The sequence below is a fragment of the Haliaeetus albicilla genome, chromosome 21, assembly GCF_947461875.1.
Source record: "Haliaeetus albicilla chromosome 21, bHalAlb1.1, whole genome shotgun sequence".
Taxonomy (NCBI): Eukaryota; Metazoa; Chordata; class Aves; order Accipitriformes; family Accipitridae; genus Haliaeetus; species Haliaeetus albicilla.
The window spans coordinates 15734908-15750223 of record NC_091503.1 but is presented as its reverse complement, the minus strand read 5'-3'; the positions used below and the strand labels follow the sequence as shown (position 1 = coordinate 15750223).

The following is a 15316-nucleotide window of genomic DNA, read 5'->3' as shown; positions in this document are numbered from 1 at the left end:
CTTTACCACAGGAAGGTTCACTGTCCTGATCTGTTCATTTCAGCTACCACAGACTATGGAAGAGGCACCTTGTGATTGGTAAGTGGGCTAATGCAGTACCCCTGTTTCTTTTCTAAATTTGATTTTCATTCATTTCTAGGCTCAGCGGAGGAGAGACTGGCTCTTGAGACTGCTGTGATGTATGGCGTTAAAAAGCAAACTACCCAAGATACCACTTATCAGCCACAAATGGATGTTGACATGGACTTCCAAGTGCAAAAGGCAGTCCTTGGCAGTGACTTTAAAGTCACTATAACTTTCAGGAACAAAAGTCGCAACAACTACACTGCTACTACCTACCTTTCAGGCAACATAGTCTTTTATACAGGAGTCCCCAAAAATGAATTCAAGAAACACTCTTTCAGTGCAAAACTGGAGCCCTCTTCATGTAAGACTTGCGTAGTTGTTTTCAAACCTGCTAGCTTTTTTTTCTGTGTCATTAACTGTCACCAATGTCTCTACCCATGGGTAGAGACAATTCTAGTAGCTAGGGGTAGGATATTGTATTGGGTATCAGGAGGCTCCACTCCCAAGTCTGGCCCTTCTACCAGTGTCATTTAGAGCTGAGACTGTTTTCTTCAGGCTGTTGCTCCCTGCATAATGCTCTCTTTCACTGAGCTGCATGTCTGAGAACTGTTAATTTTTCTTATTTAGTACAAAAGAAAGCAAAGGAGTACACGTATTAAGCAGCAAGGTATTGTTTTCCATACCTTTAGTCTTCTAGCAGTATCTCAGCAAGTGGAAGAAAAGTTCTGGTTCCTCAGGGTGTCATTTACAGGGACAAAAAGGTGAATATCTTGTCTTACCTGGTAGAAGCTGACAAGCTCTGAGAGGGTTCAAGTGCACATCTGGCTTTGGAGGACTGGGAAGATTTTATGTTTACAGTGATCTAAAAAGCTGATGTGTAACTAGAATGTGCCACTATAGAGCAGGAGCATTTGTCAGCTGGGCAGGTACCCCAAAGGTGAGTTATCTTTAGAGATGCAGTATTTGCTTTTCCTAGTGCCCTCTGGACTGCGGTGGGGAGATCCTGCCTCCCTCTTCTCATGAGAAAAGCAGTTCCTGGCAGCCTAGCTCACGCGGCTGAGGGCAGGATTTTGCATTGCTCAAAGTAGGGAAGAGGGACGTTCTTCTTTTTTATTTTGGACATAACTAATCTGTTTCCTGTCAGCCATGGCAGCCCCATTCAGAAAACATTCAGCAAGTGTGGAGGACCTGCTGTACTCCAAAGTGGTGTGGAGCAGGCTGGTTGTAGATCCCTGGCTCCTCCAGCGACAAGTGACTGCCAATCACTTGTTCTCCTGACAGGTCTGTGCTCTTGGGTCAGTGCCTCCAGCTCAGCAAAAGTGATGAGAACGTGTACTTATGGAGGCTAAGTCAGAGGATCCTCCACTTGAGTTCCCTAGTGAGAGAGTCAGCAGCAATGATTTTGCCTTCTTGATGCTACTACTGGGCAAAAGCAATCTCTGCTGAGCACAGCAGGAGTGGCAGGACTTTGGGAGGCCAAAGGATGGGCCTCCTGATCTGGATCTGGTGCTGGATCACAGCAACCCTGGCTGACCTCTGAGGTTTCTCCTCTGTCTTGTCTATCTCATCCCAGCTCAAGAGACACTGTGAGCCCTCTCTCCTCAAAGAGGACGGGTTCTGTCTCAGTGAGAAGCATCCATGGAACCACAGTTCCTGCCATGCTGTGAAAAAAAATCCTCTGCTTTCTTCCTCACTTTGAGCATCATCTAAAACTCCACATTTTTATTTGGAGCTGATTAATCTCCATAAAATAAGAGTCCACTTACAGGGATCTACAGGTGAAGGTTAATAAAAATTCTACCTGTGGTCTATAACAAAGCTCTGACAGCTGCTTGCTGGTTCTTTCTAATTCCCCAACTCTTTTGCTGGGTGTCTAGAAATGGGCTTTGGGTTGTTCTAACACAGTGTATCAAAACACAGTGTGGCGGTTTACAGTGGCTTGCATCAGTTACTAAATATTTGATCTGAAATACTGCAAAACTTTTGGAGACTTGGCTAGGTACAGTAAAAAAAACAATTTCAACTGCTCGGTCTAAATTCTGTGATGCTTCTTTGACATGGGGAAACTCAGTGATCTTGTAGGAGATGTGCAAATACCTGTTACACTTTCTGGCTGTGATTTGTGCTTGGATCCAGGACTTACATCTGCTCTTGCATCAAAGGTCTGTCTAAAGTATTATAACCTAAAACACAGCTTCTGCAGTGCTTTGAGGCTCATCTGGCTTTGTGCAAAAAATGAAATGAATAGATGTTTAAGCATCAGTGAGCCTCATAATTCATTTCTTCTAAGTTAAGTAAATGGTTTGTAAAAAGCTTCTTGAAACCATGCTGGAAACTCTGAACTGACTGATGGTGAGTGAACACAGAGCAGAGAGAGGCACCTGAGAGAACAGAACACGGATTTTTTTTGCATGTGTAGCAAAAATATGTCCCCATCACTGCTTCTGGCCAAGAAGACAGGTTTTAAGGTGTTACCACCTTTCAGGGTGTAAATTAGCTTATATCTGAGCTACAGTCATCGACTTGTGGAGCACTTTGTCCCGTAACAGGACAAAAAACCCGCACAAGTTATGCCATCTCTCAAGGTGACACATAAAACTTGAGCACTAATTCTTCCACCTTTGCCTTGGAAAGGACTACAGATGCAATCAGGAGCAATGTCTGAGCAGATGGGCAGTGTGAAGGGAGGCAGCATGATCATTTGCAACTGCATGAGAATACTCCATCAGGGGTGTGATGGGAGGATACCTTCTGAGGCACTCAAGCAGAATTTGTAGGCTTCATTCATGGCAAGAAGTGTACATATACGTCTGGAAGTAACAAAAAATTACAATACAGTAAAAATGTGTCAAAGGCATTCTTCCAGCCCATGCTGCTGAAAGAATGAAGCAAACCAAGTTTTCAAACAGGAAGCGAATGCATGGTTTTCAGAATAACGATTAAAGGAATTGTGTGGGTTGAAAACATCTTTGAGGATTTGAATAGCTTAAAACTTCCAGTGCCTTCAAAGGTGCTCTTGCATCTACTCAGTTATATTTAGTTTTCTCTATTTTTTTGAAAGGCTGTAAGGCAGCTCAGTGTTGTGTCTCCCTTGGCTTTCCTAGGTGCAGTAAGTGGTACTGGCAATTTACCAGCACAGCCAGTGCTAAGACAATGGAAGTCTATTATTCTTTTTTCTCCTGTGGTGATTAAATTTAAACGGAAAAGTTCGTCTTTCCTTCCACTGTAAAGTAAAATTCTCTTCGATTGTAACTAATTTATTTGTTTATTTACTTACTTTACACAGACGAGAAATACCTTGCCTGATATATAATTTACAGCTTGGGGCATTATGGGAAATTCTTTTACAACAGATACAGAGTGAAAGGGAGGGAGAGAGGGAGGGAGGGGGAGGACATCAAGTAAATTTAAGGCTGGCCTGGTAAATCCGGGTCAGGTGGTCACCAAGGGAATAGCTTTGAAACCAAATCAAGAAACTGGTTTTGAAGTGAGCGGATCAAAAGAGTGAAAAGGGGTGAATGTCGTTCACCCAATTGAGTTCAATTATCTCAGTGTGTACAGTGTATGTCACAAATACAATACAAATAATGGATAACAGTAATAATCATAGTTAACAGATGGGAGATCTTGATATGTTTACTGGGGTTATAATGAATGTTTATAGATGCAAGAGCTCCAGGTCTATATATTCTGCCTGGTCACTTAGTTAGCAGGTCTGCTTCTCTGCATCACATTCTCACACCATTGTTGGCCTGGGAATTGCAGTTCGATATGGTTAAAATTAATGATTCCCTGCATCTGAACCGTCTAGCCTAGGGGGACTTGTTCCTTCCAATAATTATTGTCAGGCAGCACGTGAAAGCTCTCTGGAGGGCATGCTGGCGACAGGAGGACCTTCTTGCTAAATTTTGCAGGCAAGTCCAGTGTAGGACAAAGGCAGATATCCAGACATGTCCTGGAGAGCAGGTGGTCTCCCAGCTAGCCTGCATGAGTTCACACCCACCAGTGGCTGCTCTGGTGGCATCCCTGGTGGCATCCCTCTGCCAGGAAGAGAGGCAGAGAAAATGCAGGAATAAAGTGAAAAAGCAAACATTTACAGGGGGGACACTCAAAAGCTGGTTTGGACCTTTGTGCCTAGTAGCTATTTCTTGCCAGTCTTGGTTCTCACTTAATTTGCGGTAGTGCCTAGAAACCTTCAACAGTGACCTGGGCCTATGCGGACGGGCACTGGGCAGAGGCTGTGCACAAACCCAGCCCTTGCCCCAGGGAACTCACAGCCTAAATGGAAAGAGGGCAAGATAAGAGGGGGAATGGTGAGGTAAAGAAATGAAGATAGTTTGGGCAAAAAAATCAAAGCCATTCTTTGGTCGTGGGCCACCTTTTTTCCAGGGCATTTGTGTAACTGGCACTAGCCATGATGGGAGGAGTAATTAGCCATTAGATTGCTTCAGATGCCTTTTTTCTTTCCTGTTTCTCCTTTCAGCTAGCACTTTTGATGTTCTGATCAAATCGAGCGAGTACCTGAGTGACCTGCTGGACCAAGCCGCCTTTCATTTCTTTGTGACAGCACGGATCACTGAAACAGGGAAGATTCTGGCCATGCAGAAGGCAACAGTCCTGGAAATTCCCACGTTGCGGATCAAGGTAGCTCAAGGCTGCGGTGGAGGGGAGCGACCACCACGCTGCATGCGGGCTGTTCTCTACAAAGCTGTCACATTCACTTCTGGGACAGAGGGATGTATGTGTGTGTGCACGTTAGACTTTCAATCTAACATGGACCTTATAAAGCAGCAGCTGGCTGGAGGGTGTGAGGGTGTATAGGTATGTTATACATTGTACTGATTATCCCTACACTGAAGTCTGAGGCTGACGGCATCACTGGTAGTGGAAAGCTGGAGTGATCTCAGTGGAGGAAGGAGGGGAAAGATCTGAGAAAGCTGGAGAAACTCAAAGGGTAGGAGAGGTTACTCACTCAAGTTACTCAGGTCTTTAACTACTTCACAAGTCCATTATATTTAAAACAACACAGCACAGAGGCCTCTTGCTGACGAATGAAGGACACTGCTATTGAGGTGAATTTGCTTGGAAAGTTCCTGCAGGTGTTGTGGAAAGTTTCTTCAAACTCGGACAGGCAGCATCAATTTGGGACAATGCTTTCAGGATTTCAGTGCTTTGCTGTTGCTCTGCGAGTGTACTGTCAGCAGAGTTCCCTGAAAGCTCAAGCATTTCTGCAGAGGGTGGCATGGTACCTATGACAATGTAGAAGTGTAATGTTTGTGACAGGACAAGGACCCTACATTGTATGGCAAAGGCAGGGCTGAGATTTAGAGTTCTCAATTCATAACTGGGCATCCAAATAAATGGCCTTATTTTCAAAAGTGCTGAGCCTTCATCTGCTTTGAATGATGTCATTTGGATCTGCTTTTTTCCTAATACTAAAAAAAACCCAACAACAGAACACCTGTTCAGGAAGCTTTATATAAACATGAATGCAGCTCCCCAAAATTCAGGACCTTGAAAGAAATCTAAGTTTATAGACCTTTTTCCTCCTGTATGTTTATTTGAACCAATGTTCAGGTTTCCGTATAATAATTTATGTAATAACCACAGTCTTCTGCAGAAAAAGCTTTTTAAAGAACGTAGATCAAAACTACAGTGAAGTTTGCAAAAAAATCTACTCCATTTCATGGTCTGCAGAAATGTCATGTTGATCTGATCAGATTATTGGTATTTTCAAACAAAAGTTTTTTGGTTTACTGAGCATTCTAGAGAGGAGGTAAACAAGGCAGATAAACTCTACTTCAAATACCTGTCTTCAATAACCAGATTTTAAAAGTAGAGAGTTCTTTCAGTTCAATACTTAAACAGAACATCTTATACAGCATCCCCAATTTCAGCTTCAAAATAGTTTATCCTTCTTGCTGTTATGAAGAAAGGATGTTTAGTATATAGGATAGGTTGTTGTCCAATAACCATGTTTTCTGATAAAACTGAGTTTGTCTCTGCTTCTTTGTGATGTGTAAAAATATGCTGAAATTTTAATAGCTGGGTTTTTTTCAGACAGTGTGTGTGTGTGCATGTGTATATACCTATATATTTATATAGGAAACTTTGCTTTATTGCTTTTTAAAGAAATCTGAGGAAGCTTATCTCCCTAGTTTTCTTGTCAGATTTCTCCATTGAATGTGACTGGCCGACTGGAGTTCTTAATGTGAGAGTAAGAGAGAAGAATGAAAAAGCTTATTTCCCCTTATGTCTTTGGATACACCTTTGATCTTTCTCTGTTGGTCTAAGAAGATTGTCAGAGTTAACAGCTGAGGAGATTACACCATATTCTAATTTAGCTTGAGACCAGGTTACAAAAATGAGCTCAGCAAATACGTATCATGGTCTCAGTTGCATGTGTGGGAGTTCAGGGTGATTTTGAATCCTCCCATGTAACAGTGATCTTAAATGGGCAATTGAAATAAGGAGGACATAAGACCTCCAACTGGGCTAGGACTTCTGAAAATGCCACTGATGTCTTTTTGCAAATTCAGGTGGTCAAATGCTGTTGAGAGCTTAGCTGCGAGTATCTCATCCTTTACTCTAGTCAATATATCGGTATTTGGTGCAGAACGATCCCTTAGACCAGAGTGTTTCCAGCTTTTTGCAACTGTCATACTCCTTAAAAATTCGCAGTAGGGCTGCAGACCCCAGCAGAGCACTTTAAATTTATTGACAAAATACTTGTTTTTCTTAGTTACCTTTCTCAAGGCCCTTTAAAGTAGTTCATGGACCAGCTGGGATCTGCCAGCCGTAAGTTGAAAACCCTTGCCTGAGCCTTTTATATTCTGTGAGAAATGTTGTGTTCCTAGGGGAAAAAAACCCCAAATCCCCATGTATGTAGTCTGTTTAAAACCACCTTCATTTGGAGGTGTTTTCCAGGCAGCTGTACTACCGGCACCGATCTGAAGGGACAGACAGATCCCTTCAGCTGTGTACTGTAATACCCGTGGAAGTCAATGCAATCTCTGTTCATTAGTCTCGCAGTTTAATATTTTCCAGTGCAAAACGTATTGCTTTTTTGCTGTGAAAGGGTATTGCAGGACAACTGACTCTCAGGTCTACATAGAGCACATGCACAGGGTTGGAAACCCTTCAGAGCACAACAGGTGATTGCAAGGCAGGGGGAAGATAGGCACAACACTTTTGGGGGGGGTGAAGAAATGTGACCCAGTGTTTCTAATTTAGGGTAATAAGATCTGCCCTTCTCTTTCTGGAGTGTTCATCCTGAGCAGGCCATGCACTTCAGTGCTGGTGGGCAGCCTGGGGAGGGGGGAGAGAGGCCCCCTCAGCTGGACTCACCCGCAGTTGGACACTCAGCTCCAGGACTGTGCATGCAGATTTTTGTTTTTTCTATGCAAATGAAAGCCTGCCTCTTGACCTGCCATGTGGCTTGAGGGAAAGTTGCAATGGGTAGAAAAATCTGCAGTGGTACCTATGGGCACATCCAACAGCTTTCTACTGACTAGGCTTTCTCTGCCTCATGCTGTTTTGCTGTGTGCTCCATTCCCCCTCCTCTCCTTCCTTGCAAGTACTGTGCATTTTACCCTACAGATTGCAGCTTGGGGCGTTTTATTATTATCAGCTTGTGGAGCATTGTCCTTTCCTTGTCTTGCAGACCCAAGGTGAGATGGTAGCTGGTAAAGAAATGTCTGTGACTGTGGAATTCACCAATCCTCTGAAACAAACCCTGGAGAACGTCACGCTCCGCCTCGAGGGACCCGGTGTGCTGAGAACGATGAAAAAGGAGTTCAGGTAGGCAAGAAAGCACAACTAGCTGGGAGTTCGTCCCCTGCTTGCTTAGAGGAGGAAGCTCACAAGAGACACTTAACTAATGCTGCACTGAGTAATTCAATTCAGACACTCTCTCCTTACTTTAAAATTCAATGCACAGGGGGGCTATAGGTCTCAATAGTCAGAAGTCAGGCTGTCCAGAGAGACTGTGAGAGCATTTCGTCTGTTCAGTACCAGTGTTGGAGGAAGAGGTAGTGGTTGTGGGTAGTTGCTAATGCAGCCTGAGTTTACTTTTTCACTGTATTACATTATTTTTAGCGCTTGACAATAGCACCTACGAGCTGCTATCACAGAAAGACAGACAGATTTATCCCACACATCAAGTGTTTACTGCCACTTGCTCAGTAAGTGCAAATCAAGTCCTGTGCTGTTTTTCAAAAAGGGCTTTTCTCCACTCGTTGATCATGATTATACAAGACATTCAGGTACCTCAGATGATCTTTGCAAGCTTATGTCAAGACACGAAATGTGTGTTGGATGCAGCAGAGCCCACTGGGATGGCTGCAGCGTGTGTGCGAGCACACAGCTCCCCCCAGTAACACCACTGCGCAGGTCTGCTCTGGCACAGAGGCGTGTTCCCAACACAGGGTGCTCCCAAGCCTGACAAAGAGGAAAGCCACCTTCATTATGCTCAGAGTTGCACCTCACGCTGACACAGTGGTACCCATACGCTAAGCACGGTTTTTCCTAATCCCTCTTTCCATTTGAGTTCAGTGTTATAAGCTCAGCATTAGCCAGTTCCACGATATATAACTGACATCCTTGGAAAATTTTTCAGCCATTGCTTAGTCTTGGGCAGCCAAAGCAATGTTATCTATCATTACCTGAGCTTACGGTCCCCAGGTGTGTGCAAAAGGAGTTTGAAAAATTGCCTGTGCTTCAGCAGCTGCATAAAATGTCAGCATTTTCTGCAGCCAGTAGGGGAGGTCTGAGCCTGATTGCACCTGGGCCAGTGATAAAAAGATCAAAACCAGTCTCCAGAGTGGAGCCGGATAGAAAAATGACTGTGAAAGGGCATCATACTGTGCTTGCTTTGTGCACGTGGTATGTCACAAACTCTGCTGAACATGACTCAGCACGGTCCACATGAGTTACACAAGTTGCAGCGACAGCCCTCGTTGCTACCCAGCCGTGCCAGCCTCCCCTGTTGTTCTGCATCCTTCTCGATCCAAAAGCTGCCATGGGCTGCTCTTACCTTCAAGGACGCAGAAGTTGTCAGCTGCATCAAAGGCACAGGAGTTAGGGAGAAAAATGACTCATGGAACAGACATCATTTTCCTTCAAGTCACCATGTTTTCCCCTTTTCAGTAGTGCCTTTGGCATCATTTAAAATGGAAATGGATCAGCTTAGTCATTTTAAGATTTAACTTCTCTGAGATGAATGAAGGCTGCAGGTTATACACACAGAGGACAGAGCAGGGGGCAGTTGTAGTTTATTTAAATAATAATCACATTTACCTCCATGCATTCAGGGTGATAAATGGCTCTGGTGTTGTGATGGCTCAGCATATTTACACAGAACCATTCATCACTGAATTCTCTCCCAGGAAAAACAGATTAGGGTGGCTTTACTCCATTTGCAAAGAGAATTAAACCTATTCCAGGCCTTCCCCACCCTTCCACTGCTTCCCTGTCCATCAGGAACTGTCACACATGGGATGTGGCTTTTGCAGTTCTTTGTGGGGATGAGACTTTTGACCTCTCTGTATTTTAAGGTAGCTTTTCTGTATCACTTGGGTGACTCCACAAAACAGGTATGTGTGATCCAGCTGATACAACATTATTCTGGGAATGAAGTGGCTTGGGGGCTTCAGCCTTGACCATTCATAAAGGAGAGGGGGTTGGGGCTGGGATTTGGCTATTAGCCTCAGACAGATAAGAAGCATGATTTATGGAAAAACCTTTAGCAGCAGCAATTCCTACATGGGGCATAGTCATTGCATGACAGATGAGAATTAACCAGGCAGTGATGGATAGTGTCAAAAGGATTTTAGCCAAGCATGCATTCAGACTAGCAGGTATGTCACTTCAGGTGTTTCTACATGTTAAAGCTCAGCTAGTATTAGTATTTGCAGAGAGAAGCAAGTTGGTTTAGAAGCAGGACAGTAGAGAAACAGGAAAAGGTGGGTTCAGATTCCCAGCACAGCTGTTGTCTTCCTGCACACACACATGTATATATATATATGTATATATATATCTGCAGAGATGATAACACTATAAATCAGAGGTGGTAGTGCTACCCTCTCTCACTGGAACACTGTGAAGATGTGGTCTGGAAACCTTCAATCCTTAGAGACTCTGTCCCCCAAGTGCTCGAGAAAGTAGACCAAACCTTGCTGCACAGCAGACTTGTATAATATCTTCTTCACTTTCTATACAGCTAATCCCTGGCAGATCATTCCCATAAACTCTAAATTCAAAAAGGTATTTAAACTTGTGCAGCAATTAAAGTCATTGCTTTATCTTGCTACCATTTTAGTGGGCATTTGGTGGAGCAGGCAGGCCAGCTGAAGGGAACAGAATAACTCTCATTAAGAACAAAGATAAAAAGAGGGAAAACACTTGCTGGAAGCAGTCTGCACATGCTCACACCAAAAATATGATCTTCTGCTTTTTCTTTTCTAAAACTACGTACATGCCCCAGGATACCTATAACTGTATATGCAAAATGGAATGCAGTGCCATGTAGAGATACCTAAGCTAACCTCTAAGGAGCTAGAACACCTCCCATTTTAGAAGGGGCAGACTTGCACTGAAACAAATATTCGGGTGGGAGGATCCCAGGCTAGCTCATTTAGAGCTAATTAAGGTTTCTTGTCTTGTGGCAACTTGTGCTAAGCCTGGGCAGTCATTTCTGTCCTGACCCCGGCAACCGACATGGCATTTGAGAGCCAAATCCTACCAGATGAGAATTTGAAAGAGTGACTAAAGTTTAGGCTTACTTTATTCTGACTTTGTTCAGTTGTTTGCAGAATACCATAGTCATGTGAGATGAGAACACTGGCTAAATTCATAATCGTCTTTCTTAATGCTGAGGAAAAGAACATTCATTTTTACAAATAGCTCCCCACTATGCTACCTTCTCCATTGGTTCCTTTGGAGCCAGCTGTATCCTGACATGCCTCAAACATAATCAATCAATCAATCAATCAGTCTATCAATCAATATCAGCCTTCAAAATCTGCACACAGAATGTAGTAAAAGTACTAAGAAAACACGGAAACCCAATACTTGAGGCTCTCTGTGCATCTTAATTGTAGCAAAAATTGAAAATCAAGAGCAGCACAGAATACAGTTTCTTTATAGTACGAGTTATCAAGAGTCATACATAATGTAAAAGAGTAACTGCTAACAGCAGGACTCCCAAGAACACTTTGATTTGTTTGTCTGGATGTGAAGAAGTCATCTGAAGTGGCCAGTGAGGAGATCTGCTGATGTTACAACCATGGCAGGGTGGTTCAGGGTAGGAGCTGGTGGAGGGCCTCAGTATCTCATCAGCGCTGCGTCAGGTTTGCATGAGAATGCCCTAGATGCTTCATAACAAGGGCTTATTTAACCATTTAAGGAATCATCGACAGGCTATAGGCTATAATAAATGGGTAAAATGGAATTATAAAGTAGAAAAAATATGTTAGCTATAAAGAAGATCATTCTGAAAGTGATTGTGAGAGGAAGTGACAGGGGGCAGAAGAAAATGGATTCATTTTGGAAATTTAAAATTAGCCTGGAGGAAAGGCTAGAAAAGGCTTTGACAGAGTCAGTTCTGAGAGGAATAGAAGATGGAGGGAATAATTTATAGGACACTTATGAGAATGAGTGAAACATAAAAAAATTGAGACGCATTATACTGTCCACCTGCAGTTTCTCCAGTTGTGGGTCACGTTGAGAGCACTGGCTGACTGATCACAATATTTTTATCTTTCCTTTTTCCCTACAGGCAAATCCCAGTGAACTCTACCTTGATCTGGGAAGTAAAATGCACCCCAAAACGACCAGGGTTACGAAAGTTGATTGCAAGCCTTAATTGTGATGCTTTGAGGCATGTCTATGGTGAGCTGAACGTCCAGATTCAGAAACCATGAACCAAGGTGCTGCCTTCATCTCTTATTTAGCTGTATTTCAAAATATCACATTGCGGGGAGCAGGGAGCGGGGAAAGGTAGAAATCTGCTTATTGTTATTTTGGTTAACCTTGTGCTGAAAAACATTTGATAAAGAAAACTAATTGGTAAGACTGGGGAGAGTATGAAAAAGCACCTGGATAGTGAATGATTTAAAATTAGATACATGTAATTAAAAGCAATTCTAGGCCATATTATTCCTGCAGTTCACTTGTATTTATGGTCTTTTGCATTAGTGCTGCAAGGGAATCTGAAAAGCTCCATTCACCAAAGTAGTCTGAACTTTAGTTTTAATTAAGGCCTGATATTTCACTGAAAAGGAAAAAAAAAGAACCCAGTGTTATAAATTCTTAGACTGAATTACACAACCCTACGGTAGATCATTCAGGCTGCAATAAAAACAGGTGTTTCTAGCTAAAGGGACTGCTTTATCCTACAATGTTATAATTTTCCAGTTCATGGAGAGCTTGCTTTGCTAGAAACATCTCTCAGGATGTGTTATTTCCAGAATATTCCCAGCTCCTTGTTTCCTCTTGCTGCTTCACTATGCTTTTTCCCCTACTCTTTCATGTGTGCAGGCACCCACACATACTCCTGTATTTCATGCCCTCATCCCACCCCGTATGCCATAGATATGCTGTTCCTCTCCTTTGTTTGATGAAAATCCAGAGTTTTTCATGCCCCTGCTCAGAGTTCATCACACCAAACTTGTATTTTCTGGTCACATCTCATGTATGATGTGTTCTCTCTTCATCCTTTTCTGCCTTTTCTTCTCTCCTGAACCCACCCTGTAGCCCTATTTCCCATGCATGTGTGTGTCAGGGGGGTTTGCTGCCCCAGAGCAGTCCAGGCTCTGCCAGCTGGTAAATGGGGTGAAAGAGAGAGGAGTGGAGGGAGCAGCCTGATGGTCTTCTCCTGCCAGCCCCACAAGCCTAGCAAATATCCTGCGCTGGAGCTGGGGGTGAGGTTAGATAAAACAATGCCTGAAAGTTCCCGGGAATCGTGGCTAATGCAGAATGAAGTCCTGTTACTTGAGCAACCCCAGGAGTATACAGGGACAGAAGCTTAGCTGGAAAAGGAAAAAAATGTATCCTGAGATTCAGAAACTCTGCAAGGTGGATATCCTTTCTGCTTTCCTCGCAGCGTATTCCTCTGTGAGGTGCAGTGGAGCCTCCCAGGGCATCGCTCCTCCCTTGAGGACCTGGCCCAGAAGCTGCTCTGAATCGATGGTTTCCATTAGTCCTCCATGCAGGGCACTGCTCTGTCCTAAGCCATGGACCCCATTGCGCTAGGGCAGCAGGTGCGTGAGTGTGTTCATTTCTCATCTCCCCTGAAATCCTTCGCGGGATCTTTTTCCACAAGGCAAAGATGCACGTGCCACAGGCTGTGGCAACGCCTCTCCGCTGGCCACAGTGAGTAAGAGCATGTCCCGTACTAACAGCACAGGTGAGCTCACTGAGCTTCCGAAGAAGTTAAAAAGAGCCTCGTGCTCGTTAAACACTGGGGCTTCATTGTACCGTGTATGGCCATGTCATTTTGTAGTCTCATTAGTGAGAAAACAAGGGAGATGACTTGCCTTCTGCTCCTCTTCTTGCCACACATTGCCTCCTGCAAAACCTGTGACCAGCTATTAAAAATAAGCAAGGCCTGGGAGGGGAGAAATGCAGGCTGCTCTTTTGCTAAAGTATGTGGAACAAAGCAAAGATTCATACCACCTCATATGCTGAATGAGTACCCCTGGATCCAGGAGCACCAGACTTCTGGGGGTTTCACTTCAGGCATGGGCACACACTCATTTTGTACAGCTTATGTGACCACATTAGAAGCTCTGCAATGTCAAAGTCTCCTATATAAGTCCTCTGGGGTACAAGGGACTGAACAGTGTGTTGTAAATGCAAGGTGACAATCTCTGTTAAGTAATTAAGCAGTCCTACCAGAATCTACATCTTTTAATAAAATTATCCATTTTTTGCTCTTGCATATAAACCTGCTTTCCATTCCAGATTTTTTATAACTACAGTGTAATAAGAATTTAAAATAAAGCATATCTGAATGCACTTGTGTCTCGTGTTCTCTATTTTGATCAATCACTTCTTCTGCATAGTGGCACTATAGACACCACTTGCTGCACCTTAATTGCAAAAGTTAAAAAATTCACTTCTGAGCCATGCTAATAAAGGTCCTTTTTTTTTTTTTTGGTGCTGAGGAGAAAAGCCTATCTTTATTTAAATGAACAAAAAAAACCCAAACCCAGGCTCACTTTAACTATTTGTCTTTGTTTTTCCTTCTGTTTTAACAAGTGACTACCTAATACATTGGAAAAGGTGATAATTTCCAGAGCACATCACAGTGCCAGCAAAGAGAATCCCCAGATTCCCCTGGAAATTGCTTTAACATGTCAGAGCCCATTAAGTGGCCAGTATGCTCCTAATGAAACCTTACCTACATCCCACTTCTAAAGTGTGCTTCTCTCAGCTAAATATTTCAAGGCATTTTACTAAGTCGTTAAGCTGAATGATGTTCACCAGGAGACAGGAAGTATTTTTATTGATAGTTTATAGAGGGGTATATTGAAGTAAAGAGAAATGATGACTGGGAATAGAGGCCAGGGATGTCAACAGCCGTTGGCATCACCAGCCCGCTCGCTCTGTACAGAGTTGCTCACAAAAAACTAAGGACAAAACAAGGATGGCCTCTAGGATTTCAGCCACTCATCACCCTGCGGATGGGCTGTTGCATGAATCATGGGTAAAATCTGACTGAAGAAGCAGTGAGTACTGTGATAGCACTATATGTATGCATAGGAAATAATCAATCAATAATGAGGTCAGATTGGCAACCCCAGATCTGGAGGATCTTTGAACCTGAGAAGAGTTGGAGTTCAAACTCTTCAGCTGAGGGTCTCTTTTGAGTGAGGTGAACTTGTGTCCTCAACCCAACCATCACGTGTTGGAGATGGACTGGGGAGGAGAATGTCCAAAACCAAACCCCTGCCTCCACAGATGCCACACACCAGCAGCTCAGAGAAGCCAAGTACAAACAAAAGTGTGTGCACTTCCTGAAAGCACACCTCATTTGTTACCAACTTCTTACATACAAGCTACAGAGCAGGTTGCTTCAATTCACATTAATTTGTCACATTCAAAATCTTGTTATGATCAGAACAAAAAAAGCCTTAGAGACAGACCTGGGAACAATATTAGTCTTTTTAAAAATAGTCTAATCAAAGAACTATTATTAGCTGAGATAATTAGGATGGAATTATATTCTTCTATTTTTATTACAATGATG

General features: G+C 43.2%; 1 protein-coding gene across 2 annotated transcripts in view; it reads left to right on the top strand.

Moving 5' to 3' along the window:
- Positions 1–14082, top strand: part of F13A1 (coagulation factor XIII A chain) — a 151091-nt gene extending 137009 nt beyond the window's left edge. For both annotated transcript variants that reach the window (XM_069809037.1, XM_069809038.1), the window contains 4 exons: positions 140–427; positions 4550–4710; positions 7730–7866; positions 11843–14082. In XM_069809037.1, coding sequence (XP_069665138.1) covers positions 140–427; positions 4550–4710; positions 7730–7866; positions 11843–11987 — 731 coding nt within the window. In that variant the 3' untranslated portion in view covers positions 11988–14082. The remainder of the gene's footprint in view (positions 1–139; positions 428–4549; positions 4711–7729; positions 7867–11842) is intronic.
- The last annotated feature ends 1234 nt before the right edge of the window (positions 14083–15316 follow it).